Source organism: Rattus norvegicus, chromosome 3, assembly GCF_036323735.1.
Source record: "Rattus norvegicus strain BN/NHsdMcwi chromosome 3, GRCr8, whole genome shotgun sequence".
Lineage (NCBI taxonomy): Eukaryota > Metazoa > Chordata > Mammalia > Rodentia > Muridae > Rattus > Rattus norvegicus.
The window spans coordinates 81,678,743-81,704,639 of NC_086021.1; the positions used below are offsets into that span (position 1 = coordinate 81,678,743).

A 25,897-nucleotide genomic window follows, 5' to 3' on the forward strand; every position below is an offset into this window, starting at 1 on the left:
ACCACAGCCTGCCGGGCTTGCCTTTCCCCTGGACTCCAGTGTGTCCACTGCACCTATTGCTCTGGCAGTTGCTAAAAATATACTGGGGGGGGTGCATTTTCCAAACTAAGCCTCTGCTTGGTTCCCGCCGTTGAAAGCTGCCTGCTGTACCCGAGCTTGAAAATGACTGGTCCCTTTATTTGCCCCACCTCTTTAAACTCCATGAAGAAGACTGGAATGGGTCAGAGGTCCAGTCTTCCCCTGTCTTCCCTACCCTGGAACTCATACAAATTTAAGCTATGGAAACGGTAGGCATCAGGCATGTAGTTAGGTGCTCTGTTCACCTTCCAACCTTAAACTACAACATGAAAATCACCATTTCCCGCCCTCCCCCCACTCCCACCCCACCTCTCCATCTCCGTCCCCCACAGACATCAGAAACGAGACACAAAATACCCATTTTCTTCACGATAACACTGAGATTCTGGAGGTTACGCCTTTTTCTAGCAGTTCACAGATCCATGCTAAAACATCCATACAGACATCTTAAGGCTACTCTCTTGACCGAGATACACGTGGTATTACTGAGTGATATATGAAATTTCCCATAAGCCATTGTGCCAGGAAAGCACCATCCCATCAAAGACCATATAACACTCTACCGAAACTCAAGAAATAATTTAAATGACAATATCTGCAAAGGGTCCAAATAAAAGTGGTCCTAGTTGTCAAAGAATGGGGAAAGGCAGGGCTGGGGAGCCCAGGACAAGCAGAGTCCTACCTGGTAGGCATCGGGAATGTTGACTGTTTCTCCGTGTTCCCCGACATAGCCAATGATACCTTTGCCCCAGGGGACCTGCACCTCATTTGAGTTCTCTGTGGTGCTGCAGGGCAGCAGTGGGGTTCCTGCATGCACGTCAAAAAACTTGGAGACCAAAGTCTTCTTACCAGCAGCTGCCCCTTCCACTAAGAAGAGAGAGCAGCGGTCAGCGTCCACCATGAGACAGACAAAGATGAGGATCTTGTAGCTTAGGCTGGTGAGGTCAAGGTCATTGGAGATGTCCTTGACCAGTTCCAGGAAAAACTGTCGCTCATTATGCTTTTTGAGGTGGCATTTGTAGTCGATGGCCGTAGGGGGATACTGAGGAAGATTCACCCTCGATTCCAGCAGGGCACTGAGAATGTGGGCTGTGGTGGGGGGCAGAGAGCTGGCCTTTCTGAGCAGGGCTCGCCTCCGGACACTGCTCAGGGGCTCCTGGGCCCGGGAGGTCACCTGTTCGTCGTAGGTCCTGTTCACATGGATGGCTTTGGAGCGGGCAAAGCTCTTTCTCAGCTCTTTCTGCGAAGCTCTCCTCTGAAGGTTGCCATCGCCCCGGCTGCCACTGGCCCAACTGGGACTCAGAGGAACCCCGGCACTTTCCCCACCACCGGACGCGGGATGACTGTTGGCAGAACCCTGGGGTCCAGCACCACCACCTATGCCAGTGCTGCCTCTGGCACTGCTCTGAGCCAAGCTGCTAGCGCCAGCCAGGGCAGGCCTCAGGTCTGAAGCCCCCTGTCCCGAACTGTGCCTTTGTAGCCACTTGTCCACCAGCTCCTGCTTTCCTTTTCGCATCAAGTAATCTTCAAACAATTCTGGGTGCCTATCCAGGAAAGTTTCCACCTCCCCGAAGTCCAGGCGGGAGGCTGCCATGGTCCCGGGCACCCCTTGCTTCGCCTCTCTACTCTGGGACCCACACGTTAACCTGTCCTGAGGCCTCTAGTTGTTGCTGCACATGTTTGCCCACACCAGTGTCCCCAGCTCGGTACTACCTCCCCACCAGCCAACCGGAGGTTGAAAGGAACAGCAGGATCCCGATTGGGAGATACCTGCTCCTTCCGTGGCTCAGAGCGGCGGCTGCCACCCACCCTACCCCTGTTCCTCCTGCTCCGCACAGGTGCCTGCCGCGGCCACCGCTGCTTTCCCGGCGGCTCGCGCCACCTCTGCTCCGGCTCCCGCAGCCGCCGCTCCACCGCCGCTGGAGCCGGCTGAGTGGACCACTGTGAGCCGGAGGTAGGCAGGACACGCCCCGGAGTGAAGCTCTGAGCCTGCTGGGGATAGGAGGGGAGGAGCAGACGGGGCGCACAGCAGCCAAAGTCCACCGCCCAGAGTGCCAGGCGGTTCCTGGAAGAGTCTCTGCGCAGTGCCGAGTGGGGAACGCACCTAGGTGCCCCCTCCCCCGCCCTTCCAGTCTCACCTCCCTAGCCCGCCCCGCTCCGCACCACCCCCCACCCCCATCTTCCAGCTTTCCAGAAGGCCCTGGGGAGCCCAGTGGGAGTCCAAGTACTGAGAAATAGTTATGATTTGTGAGGATCAGAACCCAAAGTGCGCTCCGAAGAAATGAAGGTCCCCAGAGTCAGCCTGAGTTTTCTTTTTCTGGGATGAGACTGTACTTTTAGTTTACTTGGTTTCTCGAACTGCCCAGCACTCTGTGGGCGTGCAATACATATTAATCAAACTGGTTCCTCAGAAGTTCCCTGTGTAAGAGATTCTCTAACGAAACTCAGGGATATTCACCACCACCGCCCTTCTCTCAGTGATGAAGGGGAGCTGAACATTGAAGAGGGGGATAAAACTCAGTTACTCCGATTTAGGGAGAATCCTCGGAGCAGGGACTCATGACAAGTGGGACCGAGGACCAGGGGTCTTCTTTTCTGGTGCTCACTAGATCCTTCCGTTCTTTTTCTTTCACAGAAAGATTTCTCTCCTTCTCTTCCTTCTCTCTCAAAAGTCACACTGTCTTGGGGCTCATGGGCACAGTGACAGACTTCTCTTGACCCTGCCCTGGGATTCCAACGGATGTGGCTAGTGGTGCTAACAACTGGTTAAGCTAAACAAAGAGGAGCAGGGTGATGATCCTTTCTCAGAGAGTCCTCTGCTCCTGCTGGAACAGAGCAGATATAGAACCGAGGCAGCAGAGAGGCTCTTCCGGAATGCCAGAAGGGAGAACAACAGAAGCACGCAGCCAAGGAGGCCAGCGTGGATTCTCAGAGACTCCACGTGGCAGACCTAGCTTGATGTCCACAGTAAGTAGACATCAGAGTTAAGTAGGCAACCTTAAGGGAACATAATAATTGAGTTCTCTTGACAGGCTTATGACACAGCGGTTTGTTATCCCACTATAAAGACAGAAAATGCTGAAAAACTGAGTAACTGAACTCAGGGCTCGCAGTCAGCTGCATGTAGGTGCATTAGTTTGGCTCTCCAGGAAGGCATCCTCTTGACCATATCACTGTACTGCCTCCCATGCCTCAGGTAAGTCACATGTGCCAGAATTTAGACCAGAAACAAGAAAGTGGAGGACGAGATAGACTGTCCTTTAAGCATTCTTCTGACAACACCAGGAATAGAGAACGCTTGTTCAAGAGTTCCAAGCAGGCCCATGAGATGGCTCATCTGGTACAGGCACTTGCTGCCAAGCCTGACACCCAGAGTGCCCTCCAGGGATGTGCATGGTGGGAAAAAGAACTGACACCCACCTCCAATTTGTCCTCTGATCTCAGTGCTGCCCCCCCAAGACATAATAAATAAATGTTGTTCAAAGAATTTAATTCCAAATGCCCCTGCTTTTAAGCAACATAGCCTTGGGACTAGAAAGCCGATATGGATATAAGAAAGGCCTGGTGCTTTTCTTCTGTTATGCACAACCTGCTATACTAGCACCAGCAGGATGGAGGAAATGGCTGTGGTTGTTTTTGTAGAAACTTTATCGACGTGCGATTCACAAAGCTTTCAGTGCACTCGTCTGGAGTTGTAATCCAGGTCTGATGATGTAACTCAATTGGCAGAAAGCTTGTCTGGCACACACATACACACAAAGCTCAACCGTACATAAAGCATATAAGGAATCCCAGCACATGGGAGCTGAAAGCATCAGGATCAAAAGTTCAAGACCAGCCTGGGCTACTTTGTCTAACTACTACTACTACTACTACTACTACTACTATTACTACTACTACTACCACCACCACCACCACCATCACCACTGATGATGATGAAGATGATGAAATGATGATGAAGATGAAGACGACGACAACGACGATGTTAACAACGATGATGATAGGGAGCTGGAGAGAAGGCTTAGCAGTCAAGAGCATCACTGCTCTTCCAGAGAGCCTGGTTCCCAGCACCCACATGGGAGCTCATAGCCATCCTTAACCCTAATGTCTGGGGATCTAATAATGTCCCCTTCTAGCCTCCACTGGCTCCTGGCACACACATGGCGCACATACATACATGCAGGTAAAACACTTGTATACATAAAATAAAAATAAATAAATCTTCGAAGAATAAGTGGATGAATGAATGAATACATTAGTGAAGTCCAACATATTCAAGATGGTGTTTATGGGATGAAGAAAAACAAAGTAAATTCACAGAGAAATTGGGTGCCTGAGGTAGGGAACGTGAAGAGTGAAACTTAAGGAAGAGTCGGAGAAAGGGAAGAGGCAGTGAGCAAGCCTTTCTGAGGAGGGGACGGCCCAGCAGAAACCTGAGGAAAACAAGCCGAGGTACAGCCTGAACAACAGCACACCAGGTTGCAGAAGCACACGCTAACATTACAAGAAGGAACACGGTTGGGTATTTGTGACACAGCCTGGGGACCAACTAGAGGCAGAGAGCCAGGAGCAGAATGCTGGGAGTTAAGAGTTGACAGCTGCCAAGAAGGTAAGTGCTGATGAAGAATTAAAGAAAAAAAATGTTCTGCACAGTGCCTGTCACAGGACGTGCTTAGTAAACATTATCTGCTAGTGTGTGTGTGTCTGTGTGTGTGTGTGTCGTTAGTGTTTCCACTGCTGCTGCAAACTGTCACAGCTCTGCTCCTTCAGTGACCTATCAGAGGGATGGCTAATGGTTTGCTAGGAGTGGCTAGCAGGGGCTCACGAGAACCTATTTTGGCCTTTGTTTCCAATGAATGTCCAGTTTCGTCATGCAGCTTATGGTCAGCCATGATGGAAATGTGTGCATGATGGAAGCCTACGTATGTTCCAAGTCTGGATGTATGAGTGTGAGTCAACGAGTCGGTCTCTGTCTGTGTTTCTCTTTGTGTGTGTGTGTGTGTGTGTGTGTGTGTGTGTGTGTGTGTGTGTGTGTGTGTATGTGTGTGCAGTGTGGATGCCCTGGCACATGTGAAGGTCAGAGGACAACCTTTGGATGAAGGGGAGTCAGTCTTGCCTCTCCATCTTTTTTGAGACAGGCTGTTTGTGATAGCATGTGAGCCAAGCTAGCCAGTCCACAAACTTCCGGAGAGTCTCCAGTCTTCACTTCCCATTCGCCATAGACCATGGGGGTTATAGATGCTTATGCTACTGCACCCAGCTTTTGCATGGCATCTGGGGTCCAGACTCAGGTCATCAGGCTTGAGTGGCAAGTGCTTTTACCCAGGGAGCCTTCTCCCTACCTCTGGGATTTTTTTTATTTTCAGATTACGGATTGTTAAGTACTTACCAGTATTGGACGAAAACAATTAATTAAAGAGTAAACTAAGTGTGCTATAGAACTAAAATGAAACATTACTCTGCCACCAAAGGGATGAAGTGCTGATATACAGACAACATAAAAACATCATGCAAAGTGAAAAAAGCCACCACTTGTGTTGCGTGATATTTATATCAAAAGAATAGGAAACTCCATTAGACATGGAAAACCGGACAAATTTCTGAATGAAAAAGGAAGAAAAATGCCTAAAACTAAGTGTAGATTAAAATGTTCATTGGCTGTGCTCAGTTCCCTGTACCTTATTACCTTCTTGTGGTACTGAGATTGACCCTGTGCTCAGCTCCCTGTACCTTATTGCCTTCTGTGGTACTGAGATTGACCCTGTTCTCAGTTCCCTGTACCTTATTACCTTCTTGTGGTACTGAGATTGACCCTGTGCTCAGCTCCCTGTACCTTATTGCCTTCTTGTGGTACTGAGATTGACCCTGTGCTCAGCTCCCTGTACCTTATTGCCTTCTTCTGGTACTGAGATTGACCCTGTGCTCAGCTCCCTGTACCTTATTGCCTTCTTCTGGTACTGAGATTGACCCTGTGCTCAGCTCCCTGTACCTTATTGCCTTCTTCTGGTACTGAGATTGACCCTGTGCTCAGCTCCCTGTACCTTATTACCTTTTTCTGGTACTGAGATTGACCCTCGGACCTGGCACATATCAGGTAAGCACTCCACCACTGAGCTATCCCCTTGCCATCATTTATTTCCTCTTTTCAGATAAGGTCACACTAATTTGCCCAGGCTAGCCTTGAGCTTACTCTGTATGCCAGGCAAGCCTAAAAATTACAATCCTCCCACTTCAGCCTCCTAGACATCTGGAATTACAGGCCTGTACCACCACTTTCCAAAGGTGGGCAGTAGGACACATTTTAAATGAGTAAATTATATTTCAATACATCTTTTTTTACAGACCAAAAACCCATTTACTAGCATAGCCCTGTCGATAATACAGCAGTACCATGCGCGGGACGGCAAGAAAGGCCTCAAGCATCCTCAGAGAAAGGCACACAGAGCAGGGCGAACCAGCTAGATGCCCAAGGTAGAAGCTTCATAAACAGCCTTCTTGACATCCAGCATGCCGTTTTACAATGCACCAGTCTCTGAAGACAAAAGATGGAGATAAAAACTCTGATTTTGTTAAACACATATGCATTTTTCACATCGTGGTAAGATGCATGTGCCTTTATGACCTGAAACACTTTTAGGTCCAACTCAGTGGCATTAACGATGTTCACACTGTTGTCCAACCACCACTAGTGCAGACAGAGTACTCTTCAGATCTTGCAACTCAATCTAAAACCCCTGACTTTGATCTTGGAGCTCCTTTTTGCAAAACAAGAGGCAGGGTGCCAAGAGTACTAGAAAGGGTGGAAAGAACAGTAGAAGAGAGATCTGGGGGATGCATTTGGCATTTCTGGTTTGGTTTCGAATTGGCTATATCTGTGCTCCCTGCCTGGCACACGGAGTCACGGTATCACTGAAGTGTTATCTGTTGAGGCAGAAGGCTGCACTATCTTCCATGTGTTGCTGTGGCCCAATCACCATTCCTTCTTCACTTCGCAATGTCAGCATCCCAACAGGAAACAGAACACACACAAATCAGAGTAATTCTAAGAGGACTAAATTACAAAGGCTAACTTAAAAGGTAGAGCATAAATAAACTCCGGGGACAATAAAACAACTCAGGACACAACAACAGAGAAGTCATCACCCAGCCTGAGCATAGGACAGAAAAAAAGGTTCCAGGATTTAGGAGAGACACTTGCAAAGTGATGGCTGTCTTGACATGCTCAGAGACAGCTGTCACTGGACACTGAGAGCTCAACTCTATCTAGAAGGAGGATATCAGGAAAAAATATCTCCTGCTCATTTTCGTCTTTCCTTCCTGTCAACGACCAGACCTCACTAGAAGCTGAAAGGCAAGGGAACCTGTTGAATGGAACCCTATAGGTCATCTTACCAGGTAGAAACAGACAAAACAGGAGCTAGGTCAGGTCTAGAGCAGAAAAAGGGAAGTCTTCAACCCTACATGGGACCTCAAAGAAGTCTCATTAAGAAATAAAACACAACCGTATCTCCCCTTAGGAAATAACTCAAATAATCTTCTGTGTAATTCTGCCCTCTTCTGCTCATCTGCTAATTCCATCAACACTGTTATAATATACTCTACAAGAGCAGTTGCAGAAGCCCCTCATGACCAGTCCTACTGAGGAGGTATGATATCGTGCGACTAGATAATGATATTGTAAGACTTTGCATAGCCAGTAGAATCTCCTAGGGACTATTATACCTGAAAATGTATGCTATTTCAAACATCCCATAATTTAGTATCAATTTCTTGAGTCTCTAACTCTTGCCTCCGAAGCTTGCCTCTAACTGTTTTATCCTCTAACGCAGACACCACTGACTTTTATTAGCTGACCTCTGGGATCATCAAATATGGAAGGGGGACTGAAACATATGAAACTACCTTAGACCGCATTTGCTTATAATGATGGTTTTTCTGCATCTTACAGATGTTTTGGTTAACCCTTACATCTTCTGTTCCTCATGGCATTCATTGGGATCATCCATGTGGCTGCCTTCAGACAGAAGCCAAGCTTTGCTGATGTACCCCTTGTACATATCTGGGGGGTACAATGCTGGCTGGGGCTGTTTAGTTCTTCTCTGAGGGCTCTATTTTCATAAAGCGTTCATTCTCCAGGTCTTCTTTATGTGACTTCCCTCTTGGTGGCATGAAGATGATGTCTTTATGCAGAGAGGCAGGTACAGGATAGAACAAGGCCCGTCATTGGACAAGAAGGAAGGATAGGCGGGAACCAAGTTTTAGGAAGAGGAGGAGCCGGAGCGAAGAGAAGGGGCGGGGAGAACATGGCAGCAGATGTTAAGATTCTTCTCTGCGCATAGATACAGGCTGTTATGAATATTTTTAAGGAATGGGTGTGTACAGGATTTTGTGCTACCTAGATGGGCAAATTCTACCTTATCAGTTGGATCAGAGGTTATTGTGTGGTGCGTTCTTTCATGTGACGACTTAGTTGATTGAGTTCAAGAGAAGGTGAGTAGCAGGACTCACCATGCCTGCCATGGAATTGGGATGTGTATGCCTGGCGTGGTAACAGCCCGCCAGGGGAACCGTGAGTGAAAGCGGCGTGGCAAGGTGAGCTAGAGGTACCCCGCAGTGCCATGTGGCCCCATGGGTGCCGGCACTAGAGAGAGTGCAAGATAACCCACAGTGCCGTGTGGTCCCACGGTGCCGATGCTAGTGCGGGATTAAAAGGTTCCTCCAGTTTTTTTTTAATATTTACCGCAACAGTGGAATGCCTTCTATACTGGTATAATATGGAATCTGTATTCCAAAAGGGAGCTGCATAATCTAAAGATATAGCTCAGGCCAGTTAGCTGAGACAGAGGCGAAAGTGTGTGTGCGCACAGACCCACTTTCGTGGGAGCCACGCATCCATTTGCTCCTAAACGCCATAGATAACTCAATGTATCAGGGTCACTCTGGTTCTATCCTAATCACTCGATTATATACAGTTTCGCTCAAATGTTTCTATAAGTCAAGTCTCCATCACCTGTCCATTGTCTATAAACTGTTATTTTCTTCCACATGACTGAGGTAATCGGGTCACAGCCTTGCTCATAAAGTCTTTTATCTATTGAATTTAGTCCTTACCAAAAGACATATAATGAGGTGATTAGCAGTCCCCTAAAAATATATGAATGCAGAACCTGTGTGTGTGTGTGTGTGTGTGTGTGTCTGTGTCTGTGTCTGTGTCTGTGTGTCTGTGAGTGTTCTTCTAAGTGGTGAATAGTTATCTGCTTTATGCTCCTGGCAGGTTGGGTTGTGCACACATTGCACCTACCCAAGAGCTCCCTGGATTTGAGAATGAAAGACACACACACACACACACACACACACACACACACACACACACACACGTGCGTGCACACTAACATGCACCACCAGCAGCAGCACCAACAGATTTTGATTTGCCTTGACTAGCTCAATGGCTGGGCACTACACGCTCCCCTCTGGTATTCCTGACTTAACATCTTCTGAATCTATAGTTTATCTTTGCTGCCCTAGTTCCTTCTGGGCACCCCCCACCCCAGTGCTGCATTCCCTTTCCACCAACATTGCTGGATGCTTTCCCTCCTGCAGCTCTTAAATCTGACCCCTCTCAATGAGTCATGGCGATTCTCCTTCTCTTCCTCTCCCCCTTGGTCCCTTGCCCTCACAATCTAAAAGTCCCGCCTCCATCTCCCTGCCCAGTCATTGGCTGTACAGCAATTCTTCATCACCAATCGAAGCTAGTTGGGGGCAGGAAACCTCAGCATCTGGAAGCACAGCTTTTGGGAGCAGAATTAAGAAAGCATTAGAACCAACTCACAACATGATCTTATTTGGAAAGAAAGTCTTAGCAGACATGATGAAGTTAAGGCTCTCAACACAACATCATCCTGGACTGAGAATAAGCCCTGAATACAATGGCATAGCATTTCTTAAGGAGAAAAGACACCGGGACGCACAGAGGAGAAGGCGATCCAAAGACAAGACTAGAGACAGGAGTCATGTGTCTAAGTCCAAGAACGCCATGAACCTGAAGCAGGCACCTCAAGCTAGCAAAGAACCAGGAAGTTGATTTTCTCTCAGAAATGCCACATAAAACACAAGCCTTCTGAATACCTTGGAGTTCTAGTCTACAAAAATCATAGGAAAAGTTTCCTTCATTCTAAGGCACCAAATGTGTGATTGATGTGTTATAAAAAGATAGAGGGGGGGTATGTTCTGTGGAGGTGTAGTCAGGTATGGGGGAAGGGGGTGTTTCTGCGAGCCCATCTGAGGCATCCTTTCCCCTGAGGGAACAGCCATAAACTCAGTATAGTATAGGATAGAGAGAGTCAAGAGGGTAGTAGAGGAAGAGAGAGAGAGAGAGAGAGAGAGAGAGAGAGAGAGAGAGAGAGAGAGAGAGAGAGAGAGAGAAGTGGCTGGCCATGAGCATATGGGTAGAGAGGGTGAAGTGAAGGCATGAGCAAGAGAGCAAGGAGGCGGGAAGCAGCCTCTTTTATGAGTCAGGCCTACCTGGCTGTTGCCAGGTCACTGTAGGGCGAAGCTTAGACAGAATGTTAACGTGATGTTGTTACAAAAGCACCGAACTCCTCTGCATTTGCCTTTATTTCATCTCTCTTCCCATCATCCTCCATGATCCAAGTTTGCAACCCGTCCAGCTTACAGCCATGAACATTCTTTTAGGGTCCTCCCACATCTGCCTCTCAAACTCCTTTTCCATTCACACCTAGTTGAAATGTTACATACCCTGTGGCTGCCTTTCCCTTTCATCTGTCCAATCCTGTATTGTGCCAAGGTTCTATCCAATCTCCCACTATCAAATGAGCTTCAGCCTGAGCTGCCAAGGATATTTGACATTGACATTGGTGAGAGCTTCAAGCATGTTTGTTTGTGCAAGTCATTTCATTAAACTATGGATAAATCAAATTACTGGCTAGGAAGTTTCTTCAATGTTGGACAGTGTTCATAGTACCAGAATGTGCTATGTAGGCTGCTGGAGGGGACAGGAGTGACATCAACAGTCTTACCCAGCTGTGAACCATACGAGCTGTTATGGAGTTTGAGACTCCCTAGAAAAGACCACAGATTCATCTGCACTAAAGTTAGTTACATGTATTGAGGCTACTCGCAGGACAGCAATTTTCGAACAAAATTAGAGCCTCCTCCTCGAAGGGGGTTGAGGGAAGGAGTTTTAAAGGTAAAAGCTACAAAAAGACCTTAAGTGCACACTAGCAAGGCAAGAGCTGTTCTGTTCTACCAAGTTTGGGTAGTCAAGGTGACCTCAAAATAGTCCTCGAATGGGCTGGAGAGATGGCTCAGCGGTTAAGAGCACCCGACTGCTCTTCCAGAGGTCATGAGTTCAATTCCCAGCAACCACATGGTGGCTCACAACCATCTGTAAAGAGATCTGATGCCCTCTTCTGGTGTATCTGAAGACAGCTACAGTGTACTTATATATAATAAATAAATAAATCTTTTAAAAAAAAAATAGTCCTCGAATGTCTGCATAAGCCAAGAAAGCAGTTAGTCATAATCATAATAAAGCAGATGGTCATGGCTGTACATTTCTGGGTCAGGGGTCACTGAATCAGGGTTGCTGGATTGTCCAGGAACTGCAGTCAGAGACAAGTAGCTAATGTGTACCAAGACAGATTTCTTTAGCCACCACAGCTATGCCAAGGCACAGGACTAGCATGAAGACTGTGGGATATCACATTACTTTCTAATTGAATTTAAGGCCCACTCCACAGGAGGAAACACATGCCTGGTGCTATAAACTGAGTAAAGAATTCATGGTTAATATGTTCACAGACCCTAGGAGTGAACCTACTATTATTTTCTACATGGGCATAATATCAGACCACTCTCTAAATTACCTCTATTCCCATAGATTAATGTGACTCTCAGATCACATCCCATGGTTGTTAAGGAAGGTACTCGCAGCTGGTCAAAATGCAGAGGGTAAATGTCTATAAAGTTCTTAGCCAGAAATGGGACGACTATCTAAGACACACACACACACACACACACACACACACACACACACACACACACACACACACTCGAGGCTCAGGGACAACTCAGAAGAAGGGGTAAAACAATTTGAAGATCGAGAAGCAGTGTCCTCTGGACACATAGGACAGCTGCATTCCTGAGCTCAGAGCAGCTGTGTTTTCCGGCACACGGCCTGCACATGATGAAGCCAGTCAACGTTACAGCATGTATCGTGGATCAGGAGCTGTGCCCCTACCCTTAGCTGAGGAGCGATGGACAGTTGATGGCTTCTGTGGAAGGAGAGTCCATTTGCTTTGTGGGTGTGGGGCCTAGTAGGTTGACCACACTGCAGTGGATGGCCCACCACCCATGAGCACTTAGTGGATTTTTTTTTCTTTAGTTTAAGAAGGTGTGACACAAGCTTTAAAGTGCAAACTCATTTGAACTGGAGAAGAAAAATTCCAAGAAGCCAGGTTATTTGAAATGCAGATCATGCTAGGTTTTGGAGCCTTCTCAGCCCAACCTAAGAATGTTTTCTCTCTGAATGTGTGTCTTGCCTTTGATTCCCAGTAGTTTTCATAAAGTGTCTACTTTGCCTCTGTTCTTTGCAGCCATATCTCCCTATTTGTTGTTGTCAATGTTTTTTAATTCTGGCAACAGATTAGTATTTCCTGGAGCCTTGGAGCCCTTTAGAACAGAGACCTAGCACTAAAATAAATAAATAAAATAAAATAAACGTCTTTTTTTCCAAAAAGGAAGACATTATTTATTCAGTTCAGATAAGCTTTCTCTGCTAAATCTGAATTTTTGCTCTTACGGCAATTATCTTGACTGAGGCTCTCAGATATAACAATAGACCAGAATCTTCTAGTCCTAGCTTCAAAGAATCTCTTCCCTAATTATTTCCCACTGTGAGTAAAATGTCAGGACAATTTCATCATTAGCCTAAAACCCAAGCCAGTGGATTTTACAATGGCTGTGAGTTTTCCTTGCATAGACTTGGAGACGTCACAGAAGAGACAGAGTGATGGCGGGGCCAGCAAGCAGCATCACCAGCTCAGATATAAGCTAGCCTGGCACGCCAGCACTTTCTAGGAGCAAGTATGAGAAGCAGAAATGAGAACAAGCAGAGCTCTCTCCTAGGACGCGAGTAATCAGGGGAGTGGTTATATCATAAAGCAATGAGCCGGGGTTCACCAGAGGGAGAGTGAGAAATGACATGAGAAAAGGGAAGGCAAGGATGCTGTGTGGTGTCTTTGGCCTGCTTTATTCCGTACCTTCTTCCTTCCAATCCATGGCATGCGGCTGGCATGGACTCGCTGTCCTTCCTGTGGAGAGAGAAGACCTCTACCATCCCTCAGGTCTCACATTATCACTTCATTTAACGAGTCTTGGTCAGTGAATTCGAGCAGGAACAATGAGCATCGTGTCTTTATTTAAGACACTGGGAGCCTCTCCCGTGCTTCTTCCTCTTCCCCTCTCACATAAGAATAGGAATGTCCAATACTGTAATCATGGTTCCAGAATGGGAAGGCACAGGAAACAGAACCAGAGATGACCACAGCCTACCTGCCACAGGCATGGGGAGATGACCATTGTTGTTCCAAGTCCTTGAAATGCTGTCACTACAGCAAAACTGGCCATAAAGAAGCTGGTATCTGTACGTGACATGTAGCTGTGATTAAAATAAGTGGCCTAATTTTCAGTTCTGGAGATTAGCAGGGAAAGTGATACCAGGAGCTAGAATAGCAACTCATACAGGAATAAAATATTTGGGGAAACCAACACAATATCTTCATTGGTTAATTACTAAATCTAACAAACGTACAACTTCCAGCAAGAATTCCTAGAAACAATGTTTGTGGCAGGTGTCTTTGGGGACCAGATGTGACCCTGTGTAGCAGACACTTACTGAATAAACTAACTGATGAATGTCTTCCACTGTAGCAGACATTCCTGCCATGGCAGACACGGGCACACATGTTTTCCCACCTTTGTCTTAATTATCAAACTGCGTTTATATGGTCAGCATTTTCACCCAATGTCAAAATCCTACCCTCCACCCCCCAAAAGGGTAACTAAACCCAAGGCTCTTATCAGAATACAGTAACACTTGATTCCATGCAATTGCTATAGGGCAGACATTAAACATGGGTGGTGGCAATTTAAAGGCCAGGGGTCTTGGTTTTAAAATGCTTGAACATATCCAGCCTAAAAGGTAGGAAAGTCAGACACTGGAGGCCAGGACCCAGGTCTAATCCCACATTTGAAGATGACCACCAACTAGGTCCATGATTATGAAAATGTCTGTCCCTCCTTTTCTTAATTTCCCAATGTTTTCTGGTCTCTGCCTCCATGCCTTTACATTTTATGTTTTTGAGGGTTTCTGGAGATTTTTCATACCCCTCCTCCCCCCTTTTTTCTTCAGTTTTCTATTTTCATCCTTCTTTTCTCCTTTTTGGTGTTTTGTTTTGTTTGCTTGCTTTTGTTTGGTTTTTTGTTTCTTGAGACAACTCTGTGTAACCCAGGCTAGCCCCGAACTCTGTGTCTTCCTGCCTCAGTCTATCAAGTGTTAGGATTACAGGTGGATAGCACCACATGCAGGAATTTCACCGTTGAGAGGGAGAGGAAAAGAGGTGGGAGGTCAGGGAGGATGGCCCCACATGCCTTCTCAGTCAGAGTGGTCTTGTTTTGGATACTGAACTGTCCTTAGTGGAGAACCGCATTTAAATAAATGGCTCCGGAAATAAAACATACAAGAAAGTGAGAGATCTGACCCAGCATATACACTTGTTTTACATACGAGAAAACCCTGCCTTCTCTGCCTACTGTGTCTGTCCCCAGCCCTTGCGAGCCTCACTACCTCTCACCTCCACAGTAGCACCCTGATCCCCCCTGCACCCACCACTTAGTTTCTGGGCTTAAATGAGGTCCCACTGAGTGCACAGCAAGGCACTCAGGCGGAGGTGCTGCACGGCTCTGCGGTTTCAATGCTCAGGTGGGCGATAAGGTTTCGGCCATGGTAAACCCAGAGAATCCTTACCTGTGTTAGTTTAGGTGAAGATGAGGGAGAATTAAGCAAACAGCAAACTTTGCAAATGACGTGGTAGTATACATGGTATATTGTAAACAGTGAGTTAAACACAGTGTATGTGATCTTGTTGTACACAGGGTTCAATTCAACTATTCCTCTTCTTGAACAAACGCTATGTCACTTCCCACATGAAGTCAAACTTTACATCTGGGAAGTCCTTTACCCAGTGTAATAGATCTGAGGAAAGGTCTAACGATGTTCTGCTACTTCCTAAAGACGTCTGTCCTGACACGGCACAGACTGTCAGGTGAAAAGGCTCCACATTCTGACTTTTGTAAACAGGCTCATTACTCTGAGCTCCCTTAAGAATGGATATTGAACTGGATGGCGCTAAAGGTAGGAGTTTTTATTCAGTCATCTGACTTCTCAGTTCTTCTCAATGTTTTTGCTCTTGATCTGATATCAGTGCAACTTTCCTCAATCACTAGTCTCCTGTTTTCAAATTTCATCATCATAACATTTCTAGCTACCATAAGTGTTCTTCCCTTGAATGTTTAAGTTTAGGAGACATTAGCATAACTTGACAATTTTAGACATTAGTAAACTTTTCTTTTCTTGCACTATCCAGGCACACTTATCAGGTTGAAGGCATTCGTATGACTAAGAGATTCCTCTTGCTCCTAAGTTGTATTGTACAGCTACTGTGGCTGCTGTAGTCATGGTGCCATTGTCTAGGGAGCAAAATCACACAAGTGCTATGAACAAGAAATTCATTGCCAAGATGAAACCACAAAAAACTTAGGTAGGAGCTGGGGAGGACATGGTCTAAATGTGGATGGCAGAAGGACCGCAGCAAAGTCACTGACGCTGCCAAGAGGAGTTGACGAACACTAGAGAAGGCTGCTGACAGCAAGGAAAGACGCTATTCTGACACTGTTAAAAGACCTTAAAAATAACATAAAATTAGGCTGATTTAAGGGACAACTGCAACAAGAAATTTTGGTGCTGGAGAAAAATTCAGCTCAAGGATAAATACCAAAAAACAACCAGGGACTTAAAGCCCAGGAACAGGGTGAAAGGTCAGTGAGTGGAAAAGCAGTAAGAGGAAAGAAACACCAGAGGTAAGGGGAATTCTAGGTAAATAAATTTGACAGGATTCTTGCTGAAGGCAGAAAAGGGTGCTCAGCTACCAAAGACGGGAATCTGCCAAACCAATTAGGAAGAAGTCTTGCTAAAACAGGTCTAAATAACTAAGGCGAGGCCAAGACCTAGGGCCCAGTCAAGGAGGAGACTTCAGGACAGCCTGACTGGAATTCAGTCAGATTAGAGTATTACTGGCTGTGCACATAGAGAGACAGGCTTTAAGTCATTAGTGTCAGCCCCCAGGGCAGTTGGTTGGGAAGAAAAAGCACAAAGCAGGAAAGGATAGTCCTAAGAGGGCAAACTGGTACTCTGCTACAAGTCACCACTGATGTGACCTAGCTAAGCCAGGTCCTCCACCAAAGCAGCACACATGCCTGCTGTAGAACTCAGGAGACAGAAGAAAGGGGCCAGAACTGGAGGGACTTCTGTCCACCAAACAGGAGAGCTAACGGATGTGTAGCAAACAGGCTGCATCCAGACAATGAACTGACCCTCCAAATATAAAGCTTTCTGTGTGGCCCTTCTGCCTCCCAGTCTCAAGCAAATTGCTCTTGTCACCAGCCTGACTTGGAACCATGCGAAGAATTCCAAGAGACTCAACTATAGCTAAACTGGCACAGAATAAAGCCCTTGGCATGGCCAGAAGTGACGTCATAAAAGCCATCCTAAAATAAATGCACACCTTTCAGAGACAATTTCAATAAGAAAGCCTATCACAACACACAGCTCTAATCACTATGCTCACTTCTAACATCTCCTCCAGCTTTTCTGTGAATGAAACATTGCTACTAGCAAAACGGGGAACTTTTTTTAACTCCCACCAAGACCAAAGTTTAATGCAATAATCAATACATGGCTACCTCAACAACTGTTACAGCAGAAATCTACTTAAAGAACAGCTATTCATTTCTCCCCAGATTCCCTTTGTCATCTCAGTCCTCATCATTTGCCTCTACTTGACCTAAGGCAAACATATTTAAACTCCAAACCTGAAGCTCCTTGCTCCTCCCTGCAGTGTGGGCTTGTAGCAACTCCAGCAAACCCTTCTGGCTGGGCTGTGTCAATCTGGATTTAGTTAGGAATGAGGCTTGAGTTCAAGTTCCATCTTGCAAAGCTGATGGGCCCCATGCAAACAGGCACCAGTGTGTTGTCTAATTCTACACAGGGCTTTGCAAGCCTAGCTCTGCTCTGCTCTGCTCTGCTCTGCTCTGCACTCTCAGAGGCCCGGTACCCTCTCTGCCCTCCTCATAAAATTCCCCCAGGGAGAGAGTAACAAGCTTAGCCTTGCCTGAAGCCAGTCTTGATCCCCAGAGACACGTTTCCACACAATACTGACACTGGCATCCCAGAGAAGTATATTCTCTCTAGCTTGTCAGAAATGCCAAGAGTAAACCTGGACACTTGGCAAATTTAATGGAACCTTCTAGAATGTGCTCCATTTCAACTATGTTCACCTCACAGTAGACGTATATACTATAGGTCAGCCGGTGATCAGGTGAAAATTATCAGGAGTAGAAGATCCACATTTTGCTTCTGGCCAAAACTAAACTCTGTGCTGTTGTAAAAGATAAAGTTAACCCCCAAGGTCCTAGAATGGTGTCATGAGTGCTAATGAGATAGCAGGGGTTTATCCTTAGCCACAATGACCCCTGTATCCCCTCCTCTTTGGTGTGGAAGCTCCTCCTCCTTCCTGGGACCCCTTCAAACAACAGTCCTGCAGGCTGCTGAGGACCACCCTCACTCCCCAGAGCACTCACTCTCTGGCCCAAGTGGGCCTATCCCACCATGCCTCACTCTCAGTTAACCTGAGATAGGGCTCTTTCCACCTTTCTGGTGGGAGTTTGGGGCTTTCCCCCACTCTTTTCCCCCCTCAAAGAGCCTGCAGTCCAGCACTGTATAATTTAGGATCAGCACATGCTCTTAAAGATACAAATACAAAAAATGGTTACAAGTCTAAGATTCCCTTATCAAAATAGGTCACAATCTTCTCCTTCTACCTAGATTTTGTTTTCTTCGCCCAGGATCAATATTTTTTCCCAGATCATTCCTAAGGCTTGACTAGATTTCCTATACTTTCCCTTCTTAAATTTGTTAAATGAAGACAAGCAGAGCTTAATGAAGATCACGTCTGCTGCAACTACATTTAAACTGCAGGGAATTGTGCGATGCCACCTCTACCCTCAACAGAGCTGATGGGGTCATAGAATATTCTGAGCATGCAGAGAGAGTAAAGAGCAAAAGGCTGTTTGCTTCCCTCTCCATTCTGATGAACACTCCTTAGAACAATATCAAAGCAGGGGCAGGCTCACAAAAATATCTGATGAGTGGACTTTACACAATCAAAAACATCAACCTTTATTTTAACATGTTAAAATTACTTTAGGCTGATCAAAAAGTCAGATATGCTTCTTACTAAACACAACATTTGAAATTGGTCACATATTTTTGAAACTGTAATACTAACTCATGAGGATGTTGCCTCTTTTAAATATTGAATAAGGTCTTCTCTCTCACTCTTCTTTTTGATACCAGCAAAAATCATTTTAGTGCCTGGGATGTATTTCTTCGGGTTCTCCAAATATTCCATCAAAGTTTCTTCTGTCCAGATAACACCTATGAGGTTGGAAATAAGCATTAAGTCTCTTCAGTTACATCATTAGGGCTTTCTGTCTGACATGATCCACACACGTGAACAAAGGGCTGGAAGAGAATGAGAGAAGTGGTCACCCTCTAGATGTAGCTGCTGCAAGATGCTTCTGTTTACAAAAGTTTTGAAGGCCACGAATGGTGGTGCAAGCCTTTAATCCCAGCACTTGGGAAGCAGAGGCAAGCAGACCTCTGTGAGTTCAAGGGCAGCCTGGTCCACATATGAGCTCCAGGTTAGTCATGGCTTTTTGAGACTGTGTCTCAAAAAAAAAAAAAAAAGGAATTAAAAAAAGTTTGAAGCCAGGGAGAGATGATGGTTATAAGCTTTGTCCAGCATCCTGAATGCTAACTGTTAATAAATTACATACTCTGAAAGAGCTAACTAAATGCTATATGTGTTTCACTTCTATTAAAAATAAAGAAAAAGAAATGTAAAACAGCTGGCTATGGAGTAAATGCCTATAATCCTAGCACTTATAGGAGGATCATAGTGAATTTGAGACCAAATGGTTTGCAAGTTTTCAAAGTCAGTCTGGACCATACACTGAGACCCTTGTCAAATAAAACTCTTTGCTAACACTAGTGATTTGATATTGCTGTCTATATGATGTTAAGGCACCAAAAAAGTTCAAAATAGAGTTGTACTTTAAGAATGTTTGATGTGCTGATCTAAGTATATTTATATATGTGCACATACATATGCATGTGCACACACACATGAAGAAAATTGTTTTGCAAATATACTAGTCTTTTCTAGCTGCTTTTAATCTCAATTCTAAAAGTTTCTCATTTTACTGCTTTACTCCCCTCTACCAACAAATAACTAACAAGTTTTAAAAAATATTTTCCTCATTAATTTATTTACAGCCTGGTCACAGCCCCCCTCCCTCCACTCTTCCCAGTCCCACATTCCCTCATCCCCCCTTCCCCATCTCCCTGTCCACTTTTCCTCCGAGAAAGAAAAGCCCCTCATTGGCACCAACCCACCCTAATACATCAGCAGCGATGAAGAGAGATGAAGAGACCCAGAGCCAAACAATAGGAGCCTTGTGGTGAAGAGTGAAGGATTGAGGGAACCTGAGGGGTCAAGGACACCACAAGAAGACCTACAGAGTAAACTAACCTGGACTCATGGGGCTTCCAGAGATTGAACCATTAACAAAAGAACAAACATGCATGGGCTGGACCTAAGCCCTTGACGCAGATGTTAAATGTATTTTTAAACTAAATATTCTCCAACCTCGCCATGAATCACTACTACAAGTACAATCAATACTGCTACTATGCCATTAAAATGTTCTCTTTTTAGACTTTTATGTTTCAAAGTATGAGTTTTTCAAAAACCCCTACTTTTTCAAGATAAATGTAACATAAAATAAACATATAAAACTGTCTACATGGAAAATTCTAAAACTTGCAGTCATGGATTCAGGGTTTATTGATTGAATTCCGCTGGCGCAGGATCCTCTGCAGAAAGAGAAAGCTTGAGAGATGGAGAAGGACAAACAGATTTATTTAGAGCTGCAGAACAGGACACCCTCTGATGTGAAAGAGCTGGTCCTGGATAACTGTCAGTCAACTGAAGGCAAAATGGAAGGCTTCATGGATGAGTTTGAAGAACTGAAATTCCTAAGTACAATCAATGTAGACCTCACCTCCATTTTGAATTTACCAAAGTTATCCAAACTCAAGAAGCTTGAATTAAGTGAAAACAGAATCTCAGGGGACCTGGAAGTATTGGCAGAGAAATGTCTGAACCTTAAGCATCTAAATTTAAGTGGCAACAAAATAAAAGATCCCAGCGCAATAGAGCCACTGAGGAAGTTAGAGAATCTCAAGAGCCTAGACCTGTTTAAGTGTGAGGTGACCAACCTGACTGCCTACCAGGAAAATGAGTTCAAGCTCCTGCCCGAGGTCATGTGCCTCGATGGCTATGACAGGGACAACAAGGAGGCCCCTGACTCTGATGTTGAGGGCTACGTGGAGGATAAGAGGACAATGAGGAAAATGAGGATGAGGAGAATGATGAATATGCCCAGCTAGTGTTAGAGGAAGAGGATGAGGAAGGAGGGGAAGAAGAGAACGTGAGTGGAGAGGAGGAGGATGAGGAAGAAGAAGGTTACAATACAGGGAACTGGATGATGAGGAAGATGAAGATGATGCTGGTGAAGAAGGGAGTCAGAACTGAAAATGAGAACCCAATGATGAGGAATTAATCTGTTTGGGGAAATTCCTATTGTGATTTGCCTGTTTTTATCCATATCCCCTCCCCCTCCTATTCTTGCCCCTCAAAACTTGTTTTTTCTGATTGTAGCATTGCTGTGGAAACGAGAGGGGAAAAGTGTACTGGGGATTGCCAGGGAAGGGATGGGGGTGGGAGGGGAGGAGTAAAATACTATTTTTACTATCAAAAAAAAAAAATAACCTGTCTACATGGGCAAACAGCTATGCCATGAATGACTGCTGGTTCTCCTAATCTGAAAGATAATGAGTCATGTAAATTCCAATGCCATTTTCAATAAACCGGAGCATGACGGTCCATTTTCGATGAAAAAAGTCAGGCAAACACTACAGTGCCAAACCATGCATATTCTTTTCTGCTACAAAACGGCTGAGCATTCCCTGCAGCCTCTGGCCTTTACCTTTGTTCTTGTTTGCATCCGTGTAAGAAAATCCTGGTGCTTGTCCAGTCTTTCGGCCAAAAAGGCCCCAGAGATTTGGCCCTGTCTTGTGCTTCCCACCTTTCTCCACTGTGTGGCACTGCGCACATTTCTGAATGAAAATCTTCTTGCCTGCTTCAGCATCTCCCATTTTGCTCGGCAATAAAACCTTAAATCACCAACCAAAAAAAGTCTCAGATTTGCAAACCTAGAAAAAAAATGGGAGAGAGATGGATCCCATTACTTTGAAATGATCTCTAATGATATTAAGCAAAAAAAAAATTAATCATGTTACTTTGAACGTTCATACCAGTGCTCAAAACACAGATGCAACATTACAGCATCCAATCTTACAGACACTCAATCATCTCCTTCGTTGGGCTTTAGTTGTTGTTGTTTGGGTCACACTATGTAGCCCTGGCTGGCCTGGAACTCTCTGTGTAGACCAGGTTGGCCTCTATCTCACAGTGATCCACTCATGTCTGTTTCCTGGATTAAAGCTGTGCGAGACCATAGCCACCTAATCAGAGTTATTTTAAATTTCTACTCATAACTTCTTCATAAACTAGTAATATAAAGCTAGTTTTACCTTTGCCTTCAAACAATTATACTGAATAAAATACATATGCAAAACTATGTGAAACGTGCCATCTCTACTTAAGAGAACAAACATGATAGGTAAACACCATGTTACTTACACATTCATCATAACAGACACACACCAGAGATTAAAATCATACACAAAAAATGGAGGCTCCTATCAGATATAGAAAAATTATTTTTGTACTTACGCTACACTCTTATCTGTAAACCAGTCTATCAGATTAGACCAAACATTACCTGAAAATAATGAAGAATGACTGAGCTCAGGCCTCACAGTACTTACTACTAATAAAGCATGAACTAGATGAAGATCTTGTAATGAGAGAAACAAGACTCTGAACAAGGTGCTTCAGTGACTGCCAAAAAAAAAAAAAATACTTCCTGCATCCAAATGACATAAAAAGTATAATTCAACATCGTAAGTTGAACTTTGAAGGCAGAGGAGACAGCAGGTAAGGTGAGCTGGGTCCCTAGCACCCATGTAAAAGCTGGGCGCGGCAGAACATGCCTCTAATCCCACTGCTGTGAGGATGGAGACAGGCGGGTCTCCAGAGCTCTGGCAACCCAGCAAACAGGGCTCTGGGCTTAAGTGAGAGATCCTGTCTCTATGAGTAAGATGGAGAAATAATCCAGGCAGACATCCCAACATCGTCCTGGGGCCTCCATGTATGCCTGCACACACAGCTAAACTGCAGACATGCATACCACACACGCATGCGCACGCGCACACAGAGCTCACTGACATCTGATGTGATAATGGTTGGCCTACCTGGACTTGGTTTCCCTATTCTTTGTTTTCTGTGAAGAATAAGCACAGGAGAGTTCGTGATTAAAACAGAGTTAAACATGATGAATTACTGTCACTAAAATCATGAAATTCTTTAACAGTACAGTCCCAAGAATTTATTTATTTACATACTCCTACTAAGAAGCAGAAAGTATTTACATTAACTAATCTGACAAGCTTGAAAAATACTGAATAATGGAAGTTGCTACATAAAGGTGAAATCTGCATCCGAATTTTTAAAAATATGACCAGTAGCCCATAACTATTATTATTAATTCACATCAAAAAAGAAGGCAGCTTTTAGTGTGCAGCATTCAAAACCAAATAATTTAGTATTCAGCGATTAAGTCTGAGAGAAATCAGGATAAGAAAACTTATGGAAGAGAAGATGACAACGTTGCAAACAGTATTCAAAACACTGCATTTAATTTCTACATACATATGCTCTATAAATTATCCAAATATTTTTAAAACTCAGTGGGTCTTTTAAAGCCATAAAGGAAATAAATTCATCTACAAAAGAAAATGTATGGCAACTTGTAAAATACATACATTATAACTATAAAGTCTTCATCAAGTAAAAACAATTTACCATTAAAATACTAATGAGAGAATCTTTATTTCTGACCATCTTTATACAACAGGTTAATTTTGTGACAATTAAACGTTACTAGTAACTTAGGAAGCTTTACTTAAAAGTTATATTTACATCAAAGTCATTTGCCAAAACCACCCATGTTCAGTGTTCAAAGCAACAGTGTCATATCACAACTGTCTTTAATCAAAGAGGATTATTGTTGGGGTGGACATGGATGGCCCTGTCCCAGGCAAAACAGAACCAAACCGATTCAGCAATGACAAGAAAGAAATTGACTTGTTATGAAACTATTTGGTCCTCTGCCAGTATTTGCATATTTATTATATTTTTAGGCAACCTCAGAGTCACTGCATAGCTCGTGCTGGCTGCTTTCAAACTGACAGCCTTCCTCCCCAGCCTCTCCTGAGTGCTGAGGATACAGGCTCACGTGACTGCAATTGGCTTTTTACCAGCACTTAGTACGCAAGAAGACTAGGGCAAAAAGGTACGATGTGTCCAAGGAGAAGGGCTCGTCTGAAGCCATCTCAATGATAGTAAGCAAGAGTAAGAAACATTTGTGTGTCCTGAGTTAAAAAGCCATTTGTTAACTCAGAGAAGAGTCACCCCAGCTCCAGGAGCCAGTTCCTGTCATGTAGTTGTACATATGGACAAGTCAAGGCACCTGCAAACTGTACTGTTTTGGTCACGAGTGATGGATACAGCAAACAAAACAAGGGATGGAACAACCTCTAATCCCTTCGCATACTTTGTTGAATACATACATGATTTTATTTGGTTATAGTTTGATATGGGTTTTGTTTGTTCATCTGTTTTCTTTTTCGGTGCTGTTTTGTTTTCTTGGTTTGAAGGATTTTCTTATACAGTTTTGTTTGCTTTTTGAGAAAGAATTTGGGTGGGTAAGGAAGGGAAAGACCATCTGGAAGGGCTTCGGGGAGGGGAAGACTATGATCAAAATATAGTTAAAATTTAAAATTATTTTAAATAATCAAATAGGAGCTGGAGAGATGGCTCAGCGGTTAAGAGCACTGACTGCTCTTCCAGAGGTCCTGAGTTCAAATCCCAGCAACCACATGGTGGCTCACAACCATCTGTAATGGGATCCAATGCCCTCTTCTGGTGTGTCTGAAGACAGCTACAGTGTACTCATCTATAATAAATAAATAAATCTTAAATAATCAAATAATGAAAATAAAAAGATAATAAAGATTTGGTAAAATCCTGTTGTTTGCTTGAGATTTTTGCTTGTTTTTGTATTTTAGTGGTGCTAAGACTCACACCTAGGACCTCCTGCACACTAGGTAAGCCTTGTGTCACTTTTCAGGCCTGAAATAGGTTTTTAATACCGCTGTATACTGTGGAGCGTGTCTAACTTTTCATGAACAGAAAGTCAATGTGAGAACCATCAAGGCACCAGCAGAGCATTTCCATTTTTTAAAGTCCAAATACTTCAAATGATGAAGGAGGTAGGGGAAACTCGCTCGACTATTTTAAGGGGAAGTACTAAACAGATGCAAAAGAAAAACAAAACAGACTTTCCCATAAGGTTGTATAGGGTGGGGCGAGGTTATGTGCCGGAGGGAATCTCCTCACTGGGTCTGTGAGTCCTTCAGATTTGTCTACCGTGCTTCCCGCCAGGCGGTGGTTATAATTATACCCATGAGTTGAAACAAGAATCCAATTTCCTAAATGCCCAGCCCTCCACATCAATGCCAAGCTCTGGTCAATATCAGTGGAAAGTTTGACCCAGCTATCTTCACCGCCCCAGTACCCGGGGTGCTGTACAGGGTCCTATCAATAATATATTCTTCTGTTGTTCACAACTGAAGCTTTGGCCCCGCTGGGCTGGGGACCGTTGAACGCTCCTCTCTGGGCCCAAACTAGGCCCTCGTTGCATCCGCCCACAATCAGGGCTCCCAGGCCCAATCTGCCCAGCCAACTATCTTCCAATCGGCCAGCACCTACCACGATCACAGCAGCGCTGCCCTGAGCCACCCCTGGTCCACTGATGCAGTGAGGCCAAGATTTAAGGCGCGACTGCTGTGCCCGAGGACTCCGCTTACAGGCCGGATCATGCACCAGCTGATGGCGGGCTCCATCCTCGCTGCTGATTGGCTGTGAGATCCCGCGGGACCCCCCAACTCTCGCAGAGGCTGGATGTCCTCCAAGTCTAACTGTCTGTTGCCTGGTTTTGTTTCTTCACCATTTAGTCACACAAAGACCTAAACTGTACACTTAAGAGTTGTGTGTATACAAAGTCTTGCGTGGAGCAGCAACTCTTGAATGGTCCAAGAACATTTGGTGGCTACAATCAAATCACATTAATAAAATGCTTACTCTAAGCAAAA

The 25,897-nt window shown here is 44.8% G+C and overlaps 2 protein-coding genes and 1 pseudogene across 3 annotated transcripts in view; 1 reads left to right on the plus strand and 2 right to left on the minus strand.

Annotated features, from left to right (window-relative positions):
- Pde11a (phosphodiesterase 11A) overlaps positions 1–25,655 on the minus strand; it is a 383,576-nt gene extending 357,921 nt beyond the window's left edge. The window contains exons 1-3 of one of the 2 annotated variants that reach the window (NM_001127480.2): positions 25,515–25,655; positions 22,937–22,965; positions 21,547–21,772 (exon numbers count right to left, since the gene is read on the minus strand). In NM_001127480.2, the coding sequence (NP_001120952.1) occupies positions 21,547–21,708 (162 nt within the window). In that variant the 5' untranslated portion in view covers positions 21,709–21,772; positions 22,937–22,965; positions 25,515–25,655. Of the gene's footprint in view, positions 1–760; positions 1,871–21,546; positions 21,773–22,936; positions 22,966–25,514 lie in introns of those variants that run through there. The other variant, NM_080893.2, reaches the window with a different exon arrangement.
- On the minus strand, positions 18,591–25,659 carry Cyct (cytochrome c, testis). Its single transcript, NM_012840.3, has 4 exons — positions 25,515–25,659; positions 22,937–22,965; positions 21,547–21,772; positions 18,591–18,871 (listed from the first exon to the last, which is right to left on the minus strand). The coding sequence occupies exons 3-4, from the start codon at positions 21,713–21,715 to the stop codon at positions 18,723–18,725; spliced, it is 318 nt and encodes a 105-aa protein (NP_036972.1). The 5' UTR covers positions 21,716–21,772; positions 22,937–22,965; positions 25,515–25,659; the 3' UTR covers positions 18,591–18,722.
- On the plus strand, positions 20,179–21,092 carry Anp32a-ps1 (acidic nuclear phosphoprotein 32 family member A, pseudogene 1; annotated as a pseudogene).
- Positions 25,660–25,897: the final 238 nt, after the last annotated feature.